Source organism: Leptinotarsa decemlineata, unplaced genomic scaffold (assembly GCF_025532065.1).
Source record: "Leptinotarsa decemlineata unplaced genomic scaffold, Ldec_3_MD MMD2_tig00078422_RagTag_RagTag, whole genome shotgun sequence".
Classification (NCBI taxonomy): domain Eukaryota; kingdom Metazoa; phylum Arthropoda; class Insecta; order Coleoptera; family Chrysomelidae; genus Leptinotarsa; species Leptinotarsa decemlineata.
Genome location: NW_027412747.1, coordinates 4,325,466 through 4,344,223, shown reverse-complemented (window position 1 = coordinate 4,344,223; position 18,758 = coordinate 4,325,466). Strand labels below are relative to the sequence as shown.

The 18,758-nt window shown below is 35.3% G+C and overlaps 1 protein-coding gene across 1 annotated transcript in view; it reads left to right on the top strand.

The window, feature by feature from the left end:
• LOC111504793 (uncharacterized) overlaps nt 1-18,758 on the top strand; it is a 78,520-nt gene that overhangs the window by 18,351 nt on the left and 41,411 nt on the right. Inside the window, exons 3-5 of the mRNA XM_074186374.1 lie at nt 3,399-3,556; nt 4,868-5,471; nt 7,617-7,899. Coding sequence (XP_074042475.1) covers nt 3,399-3,556; nt 4,868-5,471; nt 7,617-7,899 — 1,045 coding nt within the window. The remainder of the gene's footprint in view (nt 1-3,398; nt 3,557-4,867; nt 5,472-7,616; nt 7,900-18,758) is intronic.

Here is an 18,758-nt window from a genome sequence, read left to right as displayed (position 1 = left end):
TTACCCCCGTCAACAGCTGTCTTAGGTGCACAAAGAAAAGGAAAATGCTTAAAACTATCCTCTAATTTTAGGAATGAACTGTAGATTTCAGTACTAAGACCGCTCCAAAATATATCAACAATATCGGGGCTTCTACTCACGGGTTATCATCATTTTTTATATTTTTTCTTATATACTTGCTACGGCTCTCCCTTGGTACTTTTTAGAGTGCCTCCTCATATTTCAAAGACTGATATGTATGATGCAACTATAGCTTTTCCGAAGTATTTCTTCCATTACCAGACAAATATGCATTGAAAGCTTTTTTTACCACCAAAAAAATAAATAAAAGGTCTGACAGTGCTCGACGTGAATCTTTCATAGGTGATCTTATTATTCTTGTCCAAAAAACCTGAAAACATGTGTTATGGAATTCTCTACCGATATTTCAAGAATAGGAAATGAAAATATTGAATTGATTAATTTGACTGACCTCAGATGTTTTTAGTTTTCAGACAGTCCCTTGCTAGAACCTTGCTTATGTGTTGGCTTCACGATAGATACTAATCTGAATCGTTTTTAAATCCTGACCGTGAAAATCTCCTCGGTTTTATTTACTCCTGCTTTACTCCGGCTCTACTGATTCTTCTGAATTCAGAAATTTAAACCGTTACACACTCCCCTTTCCTCAATAAAATTTCTTCTCTGGAAGAAATGTTAATGAGTTCTGATATTTTTATCACCTACTATTCACAAACTATTTATAAAACTGAAATAAAACGGATCACTTTCAATATATTAACAAGGCTGCAAAAGGTCGAAATAACTCACAGGAAGATGACGCTATGACTATTTGAAGTGAAATAAAATTATGATTCTACATTTATTCCTCCATTCGTATTCCATCTATTCGCGCATTAACATCGGATCAATCTTCTTGTTCACCAACATGAGGTTTGAGGTCTTTAACGTGCCACCGCCTATAATTTTTTCTTTCTTGCACATCTTTTAGCTCGTGAACTGAAGGTGAAATAACTCTAAGAACACGACACAATATATTTTCGGAGCTAGCTTGGCTTCAAAAGCTTCAGAACCTCTCGACAAAACATAGTTCATCTTCCACATGAAATCTCCAACTTCGTATTGATCTTCTTTACGCTTTCTCGGGTAATAGGTGTGGGCATACTTTTGGTACGATTTTGTTAAACGTTCTTGAACTTCGACATATTCGAAAGACAATTTGGCTAGTTCTTCACGATAGGCCTCTCTATTGAAAGGGATCAGGCAATATCCCTGACAGTTATCTGAACGACCATAATATCGACAATTGGAACATACCGTCCAAAATTCAAATAAACAGTACTGCACCCAGTAACCTCATGGATTGCCGTCCATAAGGCATAACCTATCTTTGGGATTTCAGTTTCCCAATCCTAGTGCTTGTCATCTACAATATAAGAGCGCACTGCAGCACCCACTACTCTATTGACCCTCTCCACTGGATTTACTTGCGCATGATACCGGGCGTTATACCAAATTCGAACACCATATCGCTCACAGAGGTTTTTGAACTCTTTGCTCGTGAATTGGACTCCGTTATCACACAAAAGTATCTGAGAGCTCCCGAACATAAGAATAACATCATTTTCTATGAATCTCGTAACAGTTCTTGCATCAGCTTTTCGCATAGGGTGAAGAAGAACAAACTTGGTAAAATAATCACGCACTACGAGCATGTAACTGTATCCCTTAGACTCTTAGGCAGTCCCTTGCTAGAACCTTGCTTTTGTGTTGGCTTTTCGATATATATTAATCTGAATCGTTTTTAAATCCTGACCATGGAAATCTCCTCGGTTTTATTTACTCCTGCTTACTAGACAACCCACCATCCCAGCAATATGCTGTTAAAATAACGAACCTACAGGGCGGCTCTACTGATTCTTCTGAATTCAGAAATTTAAACCTTTTCATTAGTTTACTGGAAAAGTATTCACTGAAACGTGAAGATGAATCGATTAACAATCCTGAACTTTCATGATATAATTACATAGGTATTTTTGCATCGCTCATTATTAAATTAACACCGACGAATCGACTTTTTTTGGTTGCATTTCATTTTCTGATGAATTCACTTTTCATATCAATGGCTTAGTGAACATACACAACTTCCATTATAATGATGTGAATCTTCATTTTTTCCGCACTCTGGATCACCAGAATAGATGGTCTGTCAACGTGTGGGAAGGAATTAATAGGTACACAAGTTATAGGACCGCACTTTTCTAATGGAAACTTGAATGATCACATTTCAAATTCAGTGTCAAACAGTTTTTCAAAATATGCTTTCCAATAAACGGATTGGTAGGGAAGGACCACAAAATTGGCCAGCCAGATCACTAGATTTGACTTGCCTCAATCTTTTCCTATGGGGATACTTGGAGAATGAGATGTATGACACTCCTCCAACGACACTGGAAAATATGAAGGAGATAATAAGGGCTGCTTTTTGAAAAGTAACTCCTCAAATGTTATTAAATGTTAAGTAGTCTTTCACAGAGAGAGTGGATGATTGTATTCAACAGGGTGGTCGTCATTTCGAGCACTTACTTTGAATCAAATACATTTGTGTTTGATTTTTTGTTTTTGTTGCACTTGAATAATAAAAAAAATGCATAGTTTGTTTGATGAACTATTGTCAGAATAAAAATGTAAATGATAACTACATTTCAGTGAACAGTAAATATTTTCATTGAAGTGAAGTAAAACAACTGTCAATGAGAATTCTGTGGGCAAATCAAATATATCTTGATTCAAAGAATGCATTGAAATAAGAAATACTAGTTGAAAAAGTCAATATCTAAAAATTTATTTAGGTTAGGTATAGGAAACCCCAAAATGAAATGAAAGATAATTGAATTTTATATTTTTCAGACCAAAAAAGTACAGGGTGTTCTATCTGAAATATAAAAGAGACAATGATTTCTCAACAATTTGAGTGGTACTGAGAAACGGGTTTCATTGAAATCAATAACCTAAAACCTCTTTTATGCTTGGTCAGAATCCGAAGGAAAGATTTTTATACATTTTATGGTTATTTAGTTCCCATTTGTACCTATCATTTCCATGAAAAAGTCAACTCGAAAACGGTTATAGTTAGTTACATAGTACCTTATATGAAATCATATTATTTTTTCCTGACCCTTTAAAAAATGTAACGAAATAGAGAGTGATCCATTGAAAAAATACAACTTCAATATGTCACACTTCTTTGAGCCACCCTGTAGTCTTCAAAATATTTTTTTCCTGCAGCTTCAATTAATATACATATGATGAAATCGAGAATGCGGTTTACAGGAATCTTGTCGTATGGGGTGCCCCACCCTGTATATAAATGTATTTCAGAATCGTATCTTTTTTAGAATCATCTGACTTCGAAGCACCAAATACTATCGATGTTCAATCAGCTGCTTCATTCTGCAAAAAGTTGAGAAAGGAGGGTCTGCCAGATGAAGTTCAGTTTCACACTGTATCATTGATAGATGCAATTGAACAATCGTGTTTAACAAATCTTTCAGAGGTAAGATATTCACGTGTGATGGTATTAATGGTGTTATCTTCAATGAATATTATTCAAGTAATCTTTAAAAATCAATTTTTGTTTTGGACATTTTTGGAGCTACAATTTGAATTCGTCCAAATGAACAATTATATGATAGCCAACCACTCATGTTGACGACACAATCACCAATTCTGAACACTGAATATTACTGAAGTTTTTTCCCAACACTAAATCGTTATTTTCAACACCTCGACACGTGTTTCGATCACCAAGTGATCATAACGATTTGGTGTTGGGAAAAAACTCCAGTAATATTCATTACTACACCAAAGGTTCCAAGCAGTGCATCATAAGTACAATTCTGAATACATCAATACCATTTTTTTCTTGAGCTTGCCTTCTCCTGCTGGAGAACAAATTGACTTTTTGAAGTATTTGGAATGGAGAGGTATAGTGGGGACAAACTTTCGAATCCACCTCGATAAGTTACAGCAGGAATAAAAAGTACTGTTTTTGAAAAAAAACTCTATTTTTCAGTTTGTACATTGAAGATAGATCAAAATACTATTGAATTTTTTTGGAAATAAAATATGTGTGCGTTTGAATTCATAAAAATTGATGATTCATATCCAGGGTGTTTATTCAGTATCAATTTGTTGTAAAAAAGTATAATTTTTTTATGTTAGACCCTCGTTAATCCTTAGCTCACACAAGTGTCGACTTCTTAGGGTTGCCGTTCGTAGGGGTGAGACAGCTGGTTAACGGAAAAACAGATTTTAAAAAGATTTTTTCAAATAATTAATCAATTGAGAGATGATCAGATTCTGTATCCTGTTCTGCTGTCTATCTTTATAGAAAATGATCTTATAGAGAACGTATTCAAAAAACAGTTTATCGTGAGATTTTCACCAAACAGTTTAACAAAAACGCAACACGTGTTTTCCCATACAATGGCTTCTCCAGGCGTGTCATTGCTCTTCAAAAATAGAGTAAAAACACACCCGAAGAAGCCATTGTATTGCGTTTTCATAAAACTGTTTGGTGAAAATCTCATAATGAAGTGTTTTTTGAATACGTCAGCTATTGATTTGCATCAAGTATCGGCAAATTCCATCATAGATCTCATAGAGATTAATGCTCCTGAAATGAATATGAAATTTTTCCCCCTCGAGTTCGAAGAATGTCAGAAAGCCTTCCTTCATATTTTTTGCCTTAGTAATTTTACCCATAAACCTTTTTCAAGAGTTAGATTATACTTATTTTTTATTGATCATCTGATTAAAATATAAGTAAATAATTTCGAAACGATGAATGAACATGTTTTTTTAGCGAAAAGTACTCTTGCTGTATCTTCATAATGGGAACAAAAAGTTATCAACAATCTTCCTCAGGAATCTGCGACTTCCAAAGGTTAGGAAAACATTGGAGAGGAATTTCTACTTGCTTGGTTGGGATGTAGAGGAAACCAATTTTCACGCTGGTCTGGAAGAAACACTGAAACAATCAAACCTTCTACAGGTATGCGCTCTGGTTCGTTGCCAATTCTGTGCGATTTTGCTTATCCAGAACATCAACGGATGCATAAATCTGAGTTCTTGTGTAAGCGACGAGAATATATCAGACGCTGATTTCTATAAGTCATTGGAAGATGTGGCTAAGTTTTTGGAACAAGAGAAACGTCAAGAAGATTTACTGAAGAATCTTGAGAAAACTTCAGCCAATGAAAATGATATGGATTCCACGAGATATCAGCAGCTCATGGCAGATATGTTAGGCGACAGGGATTATGACAGTTTTGAATTTGATCAGCATGAGGCGTTGAAACAGAAAATTGCATTTTCGCTGTTTGGGCCTCCTGAGACAGAACAAGGATACGATGAGAAGAAAAACATTAAGGTCAATGAGATTTATGAAATCGTGAAAAGAAATAGCAGTAAGTATAATATGCAGTATATCTCACTTCATTACTCATCACTTGTTTCTTGGTTGCTTTCATTGTATATTTCTCAATTTTCTAAAAGTACAAACCGAAGGAACAGAAACAGATTCAGATAAAATAATGTGAAATAATATTTTTGTAAACGAAGAGTGGTAGAACAATGTCGCGAATAAGTGATCTCTTCCTATCACGAAAAAGGCCCACCAACAATCAGAAAATGGAATTGAAACTCTTCAGGATGGAACAAGGGGGAAGGTAAAAGCTTCGTCGATTATTCAATCGAAATGATGAGTCAGGTGAGTGGGAGATTTATAAATCTACTTCAAAAATTACAACATATATATTGAAAAGTAAAATGGGGGCCCTGGAAGACATTCTGATTGCATAAAGCAAGCACCTAACGACCAATTACCAAACATATTTCTTACTGAAAGTAATTGAAACGGTACTGAATGGACATAAAAGGCGAGTCCTCCAAACCATTTTGCATATCAAACTGTGAATTCGACGGATTTTGTATTACATAACCTGAATATATGTGAAGGTTTCTTCAACTATATGAGGAATTGGGCAAATTTTGGATTTGCGGTTGGTTGTTCACCAGATGGAGCGATGACAAATTTGTTGTTTGTCGTTTCCTTCAGTTTGGTTAATTATGGAATATGATCAACTTCAGATTGATGATGGCCACTACTTTGCACTGTCTAGAGGCCCAATAGCCCGAAACGGGTATGAACGTGTGCCCGTTCCTATAATTGAAAATCGATTCAGGCAGTTATATCGCCAACATCATATGCAGAAAATACTTCTGTGAAGATTCATGCACTGACTCCTGTTGGATATATTCCAACGCCCTTCGTGGTATTAGCCAGGAGGATAGTTGTTTTCTGATAGGTGTCAGTCCATCAACCTACAGTTTATGGAGTTGAGACTTGCCTGAACAAATTGTTCCTGTAGCTGTAGATCATTTGAATTACATACTTGTTTCCAGTAGTAATCTTTTATTTTTATAACGTACTATAGGATTTGCATAAGGAAGTCTAGACTGGCCTGAACAAATTATTATTTCAGTTAATTTGCCTAGGATAGGTTAGAGGTCCAAAATGAGTGGGTCTATTCGATTCTCCACCTCAACCCGCAACGCGGATAAGAGCTAAAAGCTTCCAACGCCGCTTGACTGTCCGAGAATATTTTTATTCACTTGTGTAGGTTGGATTCTTCTAATCTCTCCGCACACAATTTCCGCTTGAAATACAGTCAGATAAGTTCTCAGGCAGGTTGATATCTCTGTCTCGGGTCTGCGACTGAAAACACCTTCACCTGAACCTGAAAGTGTTTTTGATCTATCTGCCTAACCTCGAAATTTTGACAAGGATCACGTTGAGAAAGGTAACCTTAGACTGTTGGACAATGTTGATGCCAGAAGGAACAGATTCAGGAAAACCCCAGCAAACTATGATGTTCTCTTAACCAGAGAAATAATTCAACTCCGCTTTTGTTTAACGGTGAGGGTATACTATTTGCAATGAAAGTATATTCTTGGCCACACTAGCGTAGAAATAATGAAGTTGCTGACTTCCACGCATTCTCATCATCAGATCAGAACCTATTATTGACATTACTTCAGGCTTCGCCATACAAAAATCGAATAGGTACCTGCAAAGCAAGGAGAGGATCATCATATGAAGAGACACGATATGTTGGAAGACACTGCATGCCGTCTTTGTTTGAAAGATGATGAAACAGCAGAGCACATGTACCACCACAGCCCCAATCAGGTTTCCAGTATTTGGCAGAGTTTCAATTTTGCCCTCCAACCTGAAATAATACTCCTCAAAAATAAATTAATTGAAATCGTTAGAAAGCTTACAGTCGTACTGAATATCGTTATCATTGATCACAAGTAAATATTATATTTGTTTAGATTTGTCATCCCCCGCAAAAGGCAAACCTTTTATAAAAAAAAGTTGATTGAAATTTTACGGTAGATCAAGAAACGAGAGGATCATTACCTGATTCCAAACTAAAACTAAAAGCCCACATCGAACATGTTCTCCAAGAGAATGTAAATACCCACACTCGTATTTGATTCATATACATACATTTATTTATATTCATATATATATTTTTATATTCCAGATCAATTTGTAGAGTACCTAGATCGAGTCGAAATATCATTCATTTATAATTGCACCGAACCGTTGCCAGAGGTAAAACTCCAGAGGTCAAGACAATATCCTGATTACAATCCCAGAACGGACATAATGCCCGTTCCTATTATTGTATTGCGAAAATGTCACAACAGCTCTAATCCTTGCCGACTGTTCATTGACGATGTCGGACGAGTCTATAAATCCTGGACAGACTACATCGAGAAAAATAAACTTCATGCATGCAAGATGGTCTTACCACACAAAGGAAGGTATGTTTGAATTTTTTAAAAATTAGTTGAACTCAATTTCAATAATAATGTTGAGCTCAATTTCAATAATAATGTTGAGCTCAATTACAATAATAATGTTGTTGCGGAAGTGTCTGAAACATTGAAATTTGATATGAATTTCCAAAGAGAAGTTTTTGTAAAAATAGTGAAAACAAAGCCCTAGCGAACAGATAATGCACCAAACACGGTCAAGATGTTACTAGTGATTGACGATTTTTACGATAGGAACATATACCGGGTGTTTGATTGCGACTGGTATGCGCGTACAATAATATAATATGTAGTAATGAATAATAATGTATAGGGTGATCACTTTCATGAGAGAAATGATAACAAACATGAATGACGGAAAACAAAACTACTTGAATATGAATATAATTGATGGAAACCCTAAGATCAACGCGGTGTGTCAAGAATTGATTTTTTCCAAACACGTGTTTGAAATTCAATTCAAACCCATAAATCCATCTTCTAGTCTGGTTCACATGTACTCGATTTAGCTCTTTTTGGTGGCATTTTTCAGCCCTGTCCAAAAATTACGACCAAGGTTTCATTCGATTCGTATTTTTGCCTAGAGAGTTTGAGAAAAGGTCCGAAAACGCGCCGATAAAAATTACAAAAGTTATAAACAATTAAGTGAAAAAAAAATGGGACTTTAGTTTTTTCTTAATATCTCGGGAAATTTTCAAAATTTTGAATATTTGAAAAAAGATTTGAAAAGATCAATGAATTTGCGTAAAAAAAGTCCCGACTGCCGAAACTGTATCTCGATTATTTATAATTTTTACAGAGCCCTGAAAATAGAGCCAAAAGCGGGTAGTCTGGCTTCCGCGCGCCTTTCGTCGCATAAAAACAAAAAAAATCATTTAAACATATTAAATGTAAATATTAAGGAATGAAAAAATTCATGTAATGTTGGGATACATCAATAAACAATAATCCGCAGTCAAAAAATATTTATCCCAATTTTAACGTTAATTATAAATTTGTTAATTAATAACTTTTTCTGAATTGAAAGTTAATATAAAAACCCTATAATTATTAAACTAAAACCCTAGCATTTTTTTATAAAATTATAATTTTCAATTGTCAATAAAAAAAATAGAAAATAACAATTTTTTTATTTTGGCAACGGTAATCTATTTTTTGCCTATTAAGGATAACTTCACCAAAGGAAAAAAATGCCAGGGTTTTAGTTTAATAATTAAAGGGATTTTCATATTAACTCCCAATTCAGAAAAAGTTATTAATTAACAAATTTATAATTAACGTTAAAATTGGGATGAAAATTTTTCGACTACGGATTATTGCTTATTGATGTATCCCAACATTACATGAATTTTTTCATTCCTTAATATTTACATTTGATATGTTTAAATAATGCTTTTTGTTTTTACGTCAGAGTGACGAAATGCGCGCGGAAGCCAGACTACCCGCTTTTGGCTTTATTTTCAGGGCTCTGTAAAAATTATAAATAATCGAGATACAGTTTCGGGAGTTGGGACTTTTTTTACGCAAATTGATTGATCTTTTCAAATCTTTTTTCAAATTTCCAAAATTTTGAAAATTTTCCGAGATATTAAGAAAAAACTAGAGCCCCATTTTTTTTCACTTAATTGTTTTACAATTAATTTTTATCAGCCCGTTTTCGTACCTTTCCTCAAAATTTCTAGGCAAAAATACGAATCGAATGACACCTTGGTCGTAATTTTTGGACAGAGCTGAAAAATGTTAAAAAAAGTACATGTGAACGAGACTAGTGGAGAGATGTATGGGTTGATGTGCTGTAGTAAATTGGAATTATAAGTACAAATATTGAAATAAACTGAAATTTGGCAGACGTATGTTTCATGAATTGTGTCTTCAGTTCATTTGAGGATGAATGAAACTTATGAACAGGTGGACCCAGAATTATAACTCAGCGTTCTGGCGGTGTCGTGAATTTATTGTAGCCTCCGGAGTCACCCTCCATTTTGTTTTACGAAAGAGAAGACATTGGCAAATCAAGATCTTCAGATGATGTGGTGGTACAGGTTTTTTCGGATTTTCCTGCAGCTGAAAAAGCAAATGCGCCACTGAAATCAATTGTCGCCCCGGAGCGCCATTAATTTTTATTGTTTCATAATTTCATGATTTGTATGAGTAAATTAATTATATTTTACCTAATCTACTTCGTCCCCGAGCAGTACTAGGTGAAAAGTTCAATCACCACAAAAATGTTTATCTTATTTAAATATATAAGTAGGATTATTCTTCAGCTATGACTCAAATTAGACGAATATCACAAACTTCATTGTCAGATATGATAGATAGATAGATAGATATATTTATTTAACAACTTTACACTTGAATCTCTGTTGCAAGTCAGTTAAAATGTACATTGAAAAGAAATAAAAACTAGTCACAAGTTGAAAATATTGGATCATAAATTGTGAATAAAATGAAAGATAATTTTGAACATTACAATAAAATCAGTCTAAAATTTTTGAAAGTGTCAAAAACAAATATTATGTATAAACATGAGCTTCACATATCAGATGAAATAAAATCAAATTTAGATCGGCATAATTGAAGTACTCAAATAATCCTGAGTACTATAAAAACAGTTTTCCAGGAGAATAGTTCTGACTCTGTATTTGAAGGAGCTTTGTGTGAGCACTTTGAACGAATTAGGAAGATGATTGTAGAGATTGATATTTAATGAATTTTTAATAGACCTTGTGAGTTTGTATCGAGGCTATATGAACAGATCTGCATTTCTTGTAGCATGATGATGAATATCCTGATGCTGCGAATAGATTGATTTATTTTTATGGATTTCAAGTAATTGACTATACATGAATAGCGATGGTAGTGGTAGTATACCCATTTTTTTGAAAATCGGCTTACAGTGATCTCTATAATTGGCATTCATCAATATTCTGAATGCTTTTTTCTGAAGTCTGAAGATTTTAATGAAAAGAGAGGAATTACCCCACAAAACTATGCCATAATTCATATGTGAGTGGAGCGAAGCAAAATATGAACTTCTCAGGGCGTCAAGAGACAATACTCTATTTAGCTGTCGAGAAGCAAATATACTCTTACACAGCTTCTTACTCAGTTCATCAATGTGAGCATACCATGATAAATTCCGGTCAAGAGTGAGTCCTAGTAATTTGGCAGTATCATTGCCATTTTCCGTGATTTCAGTATTTGAGGTCGTAAACAAGGCCTTCTGGGTCTTGCATTCATTTAATTTCAACTGATTTGTTGTGAACCACAGAGACGCCTGTCTCAGGGTATCATCAGTAATTGATGGTAATTCGTTTATGTTTTTCTGAGACGTTATTAGAGTTGTGTCATCTGTGAAAAGAACACATTTACCTGGTGACATAAAATGACTGAAGTCATTGAAATATATCAAGAATAGCAATGGTCCCAGAACGGATCCCTGCGGTACACCATTCTTGATAGTTTTATTGTCAGACATGTTTCCATTCACACACACAGATTGGGTTCTGTTACATAAGTACGACTGAAATAAACTGAGTGGTAGCCCCCTCACTCCATAAAACTCCAACTTTTTGAACAGAACATCGTGCAAAACGCAGTTGAATGCTTTAGAGAGATCACACATGGTTAATATAACGTGTTCACTTCTCTCAAGACCCTCGATAACCAGACTCACAGTTTTTCGAATTGCATCTGTTGTTGATCTACCCGTTCTGAATCCTTATTGATCTTCACTAAATAATTTGTTATTGATAAAAAAGTTCATGAGCCTGTTCTTCAAAATAATTTCAAAGATTTTCCTAAAACGAAAATGATTGATATTGGTCTATAGTTACCAACCAAAGACCTGTCTCCTTTTTTAAAAGGAGGCAACACCTTTGTACATTTAAACATGTCTGGAAAACACTCTTTTTGTATACACGAGTTGAATAAAAATGTCAGAGGATCTATAATTGCTTCAATTATACCTTTGATCATTGCACTGTTCATACCGTAAATATCTAAGCAAGAAGAATTTTTCAAGGATGTCACTGCATCAATTATTTCTGATGGCGTTACAGGTTCAAGAAAGAATGAAGAACATAATGATTTAGCACCATTAAGTAAATCATTCAAAGTGAATTGGACTTCGGGTAGTTCTGAAATAACATTTTCTGCTATAGTAATGAAGAATTTATTAAAAATATCCCCGTTTATATCACAAGCTTGGTTGTGTCTAGGGTTTCTATTCAACTCATGATTCATAATTTGCCAAGTACTTTTTTGTTTATTATCAGAGTTTCTAACAAAATCACTATAAGACTCTCTTTTTACATTTTCAAGTTTTTTTCTATATTGCTCACGATATAGTTTGAATGCAAGAAGATCTTCCGCGCTTTTGGTGGTATCACAGATAGTTTTAATTCAACTGAGATTTTCTCTCATTTGCCGCAAGTCATCAATAAACCTTTTCATTCTTGTTTTCCCTTGTCCAAAAACTTGTTTCATTGGAAAGCACTGTTCGGCATAATGTGGGAGAGTTTCTAAAAATTGTTTACAAACTCATCTAAATTGTGTACTAGTGTTCCAATTTATATTCATTAATTTAGATTTAAATTTGGTAATATTTTTATCATTAATTTGTTTTCTCCATATTTTTTCAGGTGAATCACTATCGACTAGTAAACTTATATATTGACCATAGTGATCTGACAGGCATGGTTCAATTATACCTGTTATATATATATATATATATATATATATATATATATATACGGTACTGATGATGCCCAATAGGCTGAAACAGCTGTCTACCGGTGGCTCTTAACCATTCCTCTTATATATATATATATATATATATATATATATATATATATATATATATATATATATACCTATATAATTAACCTTTCTCGATTTGGATTCGTTTTCCGATGGCATTCCAGGTTAGATTCCCAAATTTCTGCTACCTCAGTTGTCAGTTGATTGGTCAAACCACCAACACTGACATAAAAAAGTAGACTTGGGGGTCACACCAATAGGTGGTTCCACTTATGTCTTGCTTGAGTTTACGCAGTTATTTTTATTAAGTACTTTTCTGGGTTATTCACATTTTGTCTTCAATCGAGGACCGCCTACCCTGTACTGACGATGCCCAATAGGCTGGAACAGCTGTCTACCGGTGGCTCTTAGATTGAAATCAATATGGGAATGATCAGAATAGTATCTATTTATCTTTTGATTTTCATGAAATTACTTTCCAGCATATATTGGTCAAACGTCAAGACTACTCAAGAATAGAATCAGTTCACATAAAAGTGATAATAGATTACATGTCTCCAAAGAAGGTCATCTCAACAATGGGGAATGTTCCTCAATTTGGGTTATTACAGCAAATGCAAGTTTGAACAAAATAAAGTTGAGTTTAATTCATGAGTTTTTCAAAGTCTCTTCGAAAAGTATTCAAATTGATGTTTCAAATGGTGGGTTTTAATTTTTAAAGGGATTTGTTTCTTATTCAAATATTGTCAAAAGGGGCCGTTCAAGTATTACGTAAGCACTATTGTGGGGGTGGAGGGTCTTTGTTTTGCTTATTTTGGATGACATGGGGGGTAGGGGAGTCTAGATGATGATTACGTCATCGGTAGTTATTTACTTTTTTACACGAATGGCAACCCTCACATTGTCTATGCTTGAAAACGAAAAGCATTTTTGGGGATTTCCGCACGAATACGTTTAGGCACTTGCTTTAGAACCGATTCGGGGAATTACCGCGCGCTGTTCACTTGTCTAAATTTCTTCTCGTCAGTGTATTGTTTTGTTTGGATACTATAGCGAGTAGACGTACGTGTTGTAAGCATAGCAAAGCAACTTAACATTTGTGTTACCGTTGATTCCATTAGCCAAAGTTTAACGTTTAATTAAATAAGATGTCGTTTCAAATAGACAAATCCAAGTTATACCAAAAATTGTTTGAAAGTTTCAAAAAATCTCATACAAGTACGAAAGTACAAAATGTCCAAAAGTTAGTTAACGAAGTGTGGCAAAATTATAAATTACAAGCAAAGTCCGACAAGGAACTAGATATCATTGTATCTAAGAGAATTGAAGAAGAATTGCAAACGGCGACTAAGAATAAATCCAGTCTACTACATTTTTTTTTCCAAGGTGAGTAACGAAATCATTTTTGGTACCTATGAGTACTAGAAATATTAGAAATCGCCAAAAAGTTTCTCTTCACATTTTGTAACAATAATTTAAACGTTTTATGATTTATGAAAATATGGCCTATCTCAAAGTATAGAGGTAAGATTCATTATATAGATTTATTTCTTAAGATTGATTCCGTCAATTGGTCACAAAATACAGGATGTTAGTTTTCTGTGTGTGATGGGTTCGATATGGCTTTAAATGCAGATTTTTATTGCATACTTTGTATTTTCGTAGCTTAATGAGAGGATTGTTAGCAAAACCAATAGAAAGTTTTTATTTTTAGACAACGACTACCTGTAAACCTGCAGAAAAAACACAAATAATACAGCCAGCTTCAAATATTATAAAACAGGAAGAAAATAAAATAAAACCCGGTAATGAATCACAACGGCAATGCGAAAATAATGAAAATGCAGATAAACAGAGAGCAAAACCTTCTCAGGAAGCTATGAAAAATAAGATTGCTCTACTCGAAAAAAATCTGAACGCTTTGTATTCTGCCAGAGATACTATGCCAAGCCGTGCTGAAGTTGATAAACAGATCATTAAGTTACGTGAGGAAATAAAAACAGCAAAACAGTCTTTAAACAGGATGATTCAAAACGCAGTTGCCCAGAAGAAACACAGGGATGGTATGAAAAGAAAGTTAGAAGATATTTGTCATGAAAATCCAGAATTAAAAAAAGACTATCTCTGAGAGATTCAGTGGGACGTCCTAATCTTGAAAGCAATCAACTATCACTATTGAAAACAATTGCGGAAATAGCTTTATTTGGGAGTGCAGCAGATGATAGAAGACGTACGGAATCTATTCGCAGCGTAAAAACTCTTGATGAACTCACAGAAGAATTACGTAAAATAGGATTTGACATTAGTCGCAGTGGGACATATCTTCGTTTGATTCCCAAAAAATCTAATTCTGCAGAGGGACGAAGACATGTATCGACAGTCCCTGTTAAGCTCATTCGGGCTCAAACTGATCACCACAAGAGTCATTTAGATAGCAAGTTCGCTGAAACATCAATCCATTATTTAGAGAATATAGCATCCATACTTGGACCTGATCAAGTATTTTTCATATCTCAAGATGATAAATCTCGAGTCCCTATTGGCGTAACTGCGGCAAATAAGCAAGCACCTCTTCTAATGCACATGGAATATAGAATCAAATTGCCTGACCACGATTGGGTAATCGCTGAGCGTCATAAATTAATACCATCTGTTTATGCTGGTATCAAAATCACTTCCAGTATGCTAGGACAACCGCAAGCCGTTGGATATTCTGGACCAACATACATCGCTATTCGAAGTGGAAAGCATAGTTTATCTACTGCTAATACTCATGCTCAGAATTTCGAGACGCTTCTCGAACTTGAAGAGTTTCGACCGTTAGCTAAAACTGACCATGGACTAGTAAAACCAGTGGTAATCATGACGGTTGATGGAGGGCCAGATGAAAATCCGCGTTATGAAAAAGTCATAGGGTTTGCTATACAACACTTTAAGCGACATGATCTCGATGCGTTGTTTTTAGCTACCAATGCTCCTGGAAGAAGTGCGTACAACAGAGTAGAGCGCAGAATGGTTCCTCTTAGTCGGGAACTGGCTGGTTTAATATTGCCTCATGACCATTTTGGGTCTCATTTGGATGAACGTGGCGTTACAATTGATGAACATTTAGAAAGATCTAATTTCGAATTTGCAGGAAATGTATTAGCTGAGGTATGGAGTTCAATGGAAATTGATGGCTATAATGTTACTGCAAAATATGTTGGGGCAGGTGAACAAGATGTTCCTGATTTTCCAGACATTAATTGGTATTCAGAACATGTGCGTGAAAGCCAATACTTGCTTCAAATTGTAAAATGTAGGAATACAGAATGCTGTCGTCCAAGAAGTGGCCTATTCAGATTATTAGATAACAGGTTTCTTCCACCACCTGTAAAAGTAAAACAAACAGTTGATGACTTGGTTTTGGATGAAGGAGGGCAATTTCTTGATCTTCCAGTCAATTTAGCTCTACGCTTAAGTGCTTCACTCAAAGATTTCTTGCAAATGCCCTACGATTATTTTTGTCCGACGGTTAAATTGAGGCTATCAAGTCGAACATGCAAAACGTGTGGTCTTTATCATGCTTCCGTCAAGTCACTAAATCGTCACATCGAGAAGATCCATAAAAAAGTAAACACCCACACTGATAGGAAAGTTAGACCTGTAAGAGTCGCTGCTCGTCGTGCTAATGAACTGATGTGCATTATTCAAAATTTAGAGCACCATGATGTTGAATGGCTCAATGAGAACGACGTAGACATTCCAAAATCGGATGAAAGTGAGCAGACTCACAACACTGAGCAGCAATCCAAGCAATCCAATGTCATCGAAAACTTAGAATCATGGATTCGGGTTTCATGGACTGAAGACTGTTAATTTGAATTTAATATGTGTACCAAAAATTTTAAATAAGTTTGTTATGTTCGTAAGATTATAATATTTTTGTCCCTTACTCTATGTTGAATACTGCATCAGTAAAATCTAAACTCTATCCTAAATATATTTTCTTATTTTTAAAATTATACCATTATAATTATAATATATAAAAAATACATTTTTATCTGAAAAATGTTTACGTAAGCATGGGGGGAGGGGGTAAAAGCTTTGCTTACTTTTGCTGACAAGGGGGATGGGGGGGTAAATAATTGTAATAAATCTGCTTACGTAATATTTGAACGGCCCCAAAGCGCCTATATCAAGTTGAAAAAATTTATACGTACCTAGATTTTCTACTTTAAAAAAGGAAAATGATCTTTATAAATCAACAATTGAGGCAAAATATAAATTATTGTTCAATACCACCTCCACAAGCCACATAAACAACAGCTGTTGTGTTATTTATTTATATAGAGGAAGATAGGTTAAGTGCACAAAATGTCATATATCACAGAATGTCTCGGAACTCGAAACATGAGTAAACAGAACATCACGCCTCTGAAATATGTCATCTTTGTTTGTCTCATACAGGTAACAGATTCATTGTCCTTTATTAGCTATAACCGATGTTGCCAAATGGTGAAATAGAAACGAATCCGTTTGTTTGAAGGTGATTGACAATGTTTCGTGATGAATTTCACTAGTTCGGACTTCCATTGTCTACTATATAAAATGATTTGAAATCCCTGAAACAAGTAAAAAAGAATAATTAAAAAGAATAGTTGAAAATAACAATTATATTAAGCAACAATAAACCTGAAATGAAATGATAGTGAAATAACCTACAAGTAAAAATATAATAATTGAATAAATGAAAATTAAAGGAATGAAAAAAAGAAAATAATAAAAAAATAAAAAAGTGTAGAGATTCCAAGTCACGTTAGTTCACGACGTTTCGATTGTTGGTATCTACAATCGTCTTCGGGTGATGACTGGACTGATTCCTCCGAGAGATGACTATTTTATAGGTCGTTGAAATACTTTCACTTTCTCTACTTTCCATTTTCCGCTTCACTGATTCTGTGAGAGATGACCGTTTTGGCGGGAGTTGGTCATTTTTCGTTTGATGATGGGTTTCCATATGTTTCGTATATCTACGCTGGCCTGGCTGAATACGTTGTTGGACAACATGTATGCGGCTTCCTTGAATTTTCTCCTGAACCAATGTTCCTCTCTGTGCAAGATCTCAGCTTGGGACCACTCGATGTTGTGTTGATGGGTCCAAACATGGTCTGCTATTCCTGATTTGCTGGTTTCTCCTCGCTGTGTGTGCTTCTTGTGCTCGGCAATGCGAACATTCAATGGCCTCTTAGTTTCACCAATATAGGATTTTCCGCACTCACACTCCAACTCCGTTGGAAGAGGTCAACTTTGCTGCAGGATGCCACAGAACGATTCGAAGAAATAAGAAGAGAGACATTGGAAGATGATCATGGACCAATCTTTGTCAAGATTGAAAGCACGTGCTTGAAGATCCGCCAAGACATGGAGAATACCCACAACAGAAAGTGGGGGAAGTTAGTGAGGAAACAATGCCCAAATACAGACCGAAAACAGGACAACTATGAAGCCACCAACGTCATCAACATGAGTTCCCGACCGCTCACGGGAATAGAAGAATCCTTGTTGAGGAAAGGCCTGAATTTTGCCATTACGCCAATATCTGTGCCCACTTTAGAGATAATTACTGCAGTGGAATCCACCAGTTCCCTCATTGACCAGACCGAGGCAGAAGAGTTCAGATGGAAAATTAGAGAACAGTTGGATCGAGAACCAGTTCCAACATCTAATATCAGCAAGGAAGAACGTAGAGCTCTGAACGGCCTACGTAGAGACAACACCATCAAGATCCTACCTGCAGATAAAGGAAACGCTACTGTGGTAATGAATACCGTTCTCTACGAACAGAAGATCGAAGAGGTTCTGCAGAAGGGACGATACACAAAGATCGTACGGGACCCTACTGCATCAATCGAAAGGAAGTTGTACCAGATTTTGAAAAAACACCAAGTCTTTTTTTCAGACAAGGAAAGATCATGGCTAACACCGCACCATAGTAAGCCCCCTCACTTGTATGGTCTACCCAAAATCCACAAGAAGGACGTTCCGCTTAGACCGATCATCAGCTCCAGAGATTCGGCTACTCAAAACTTGTCTAGATTTTT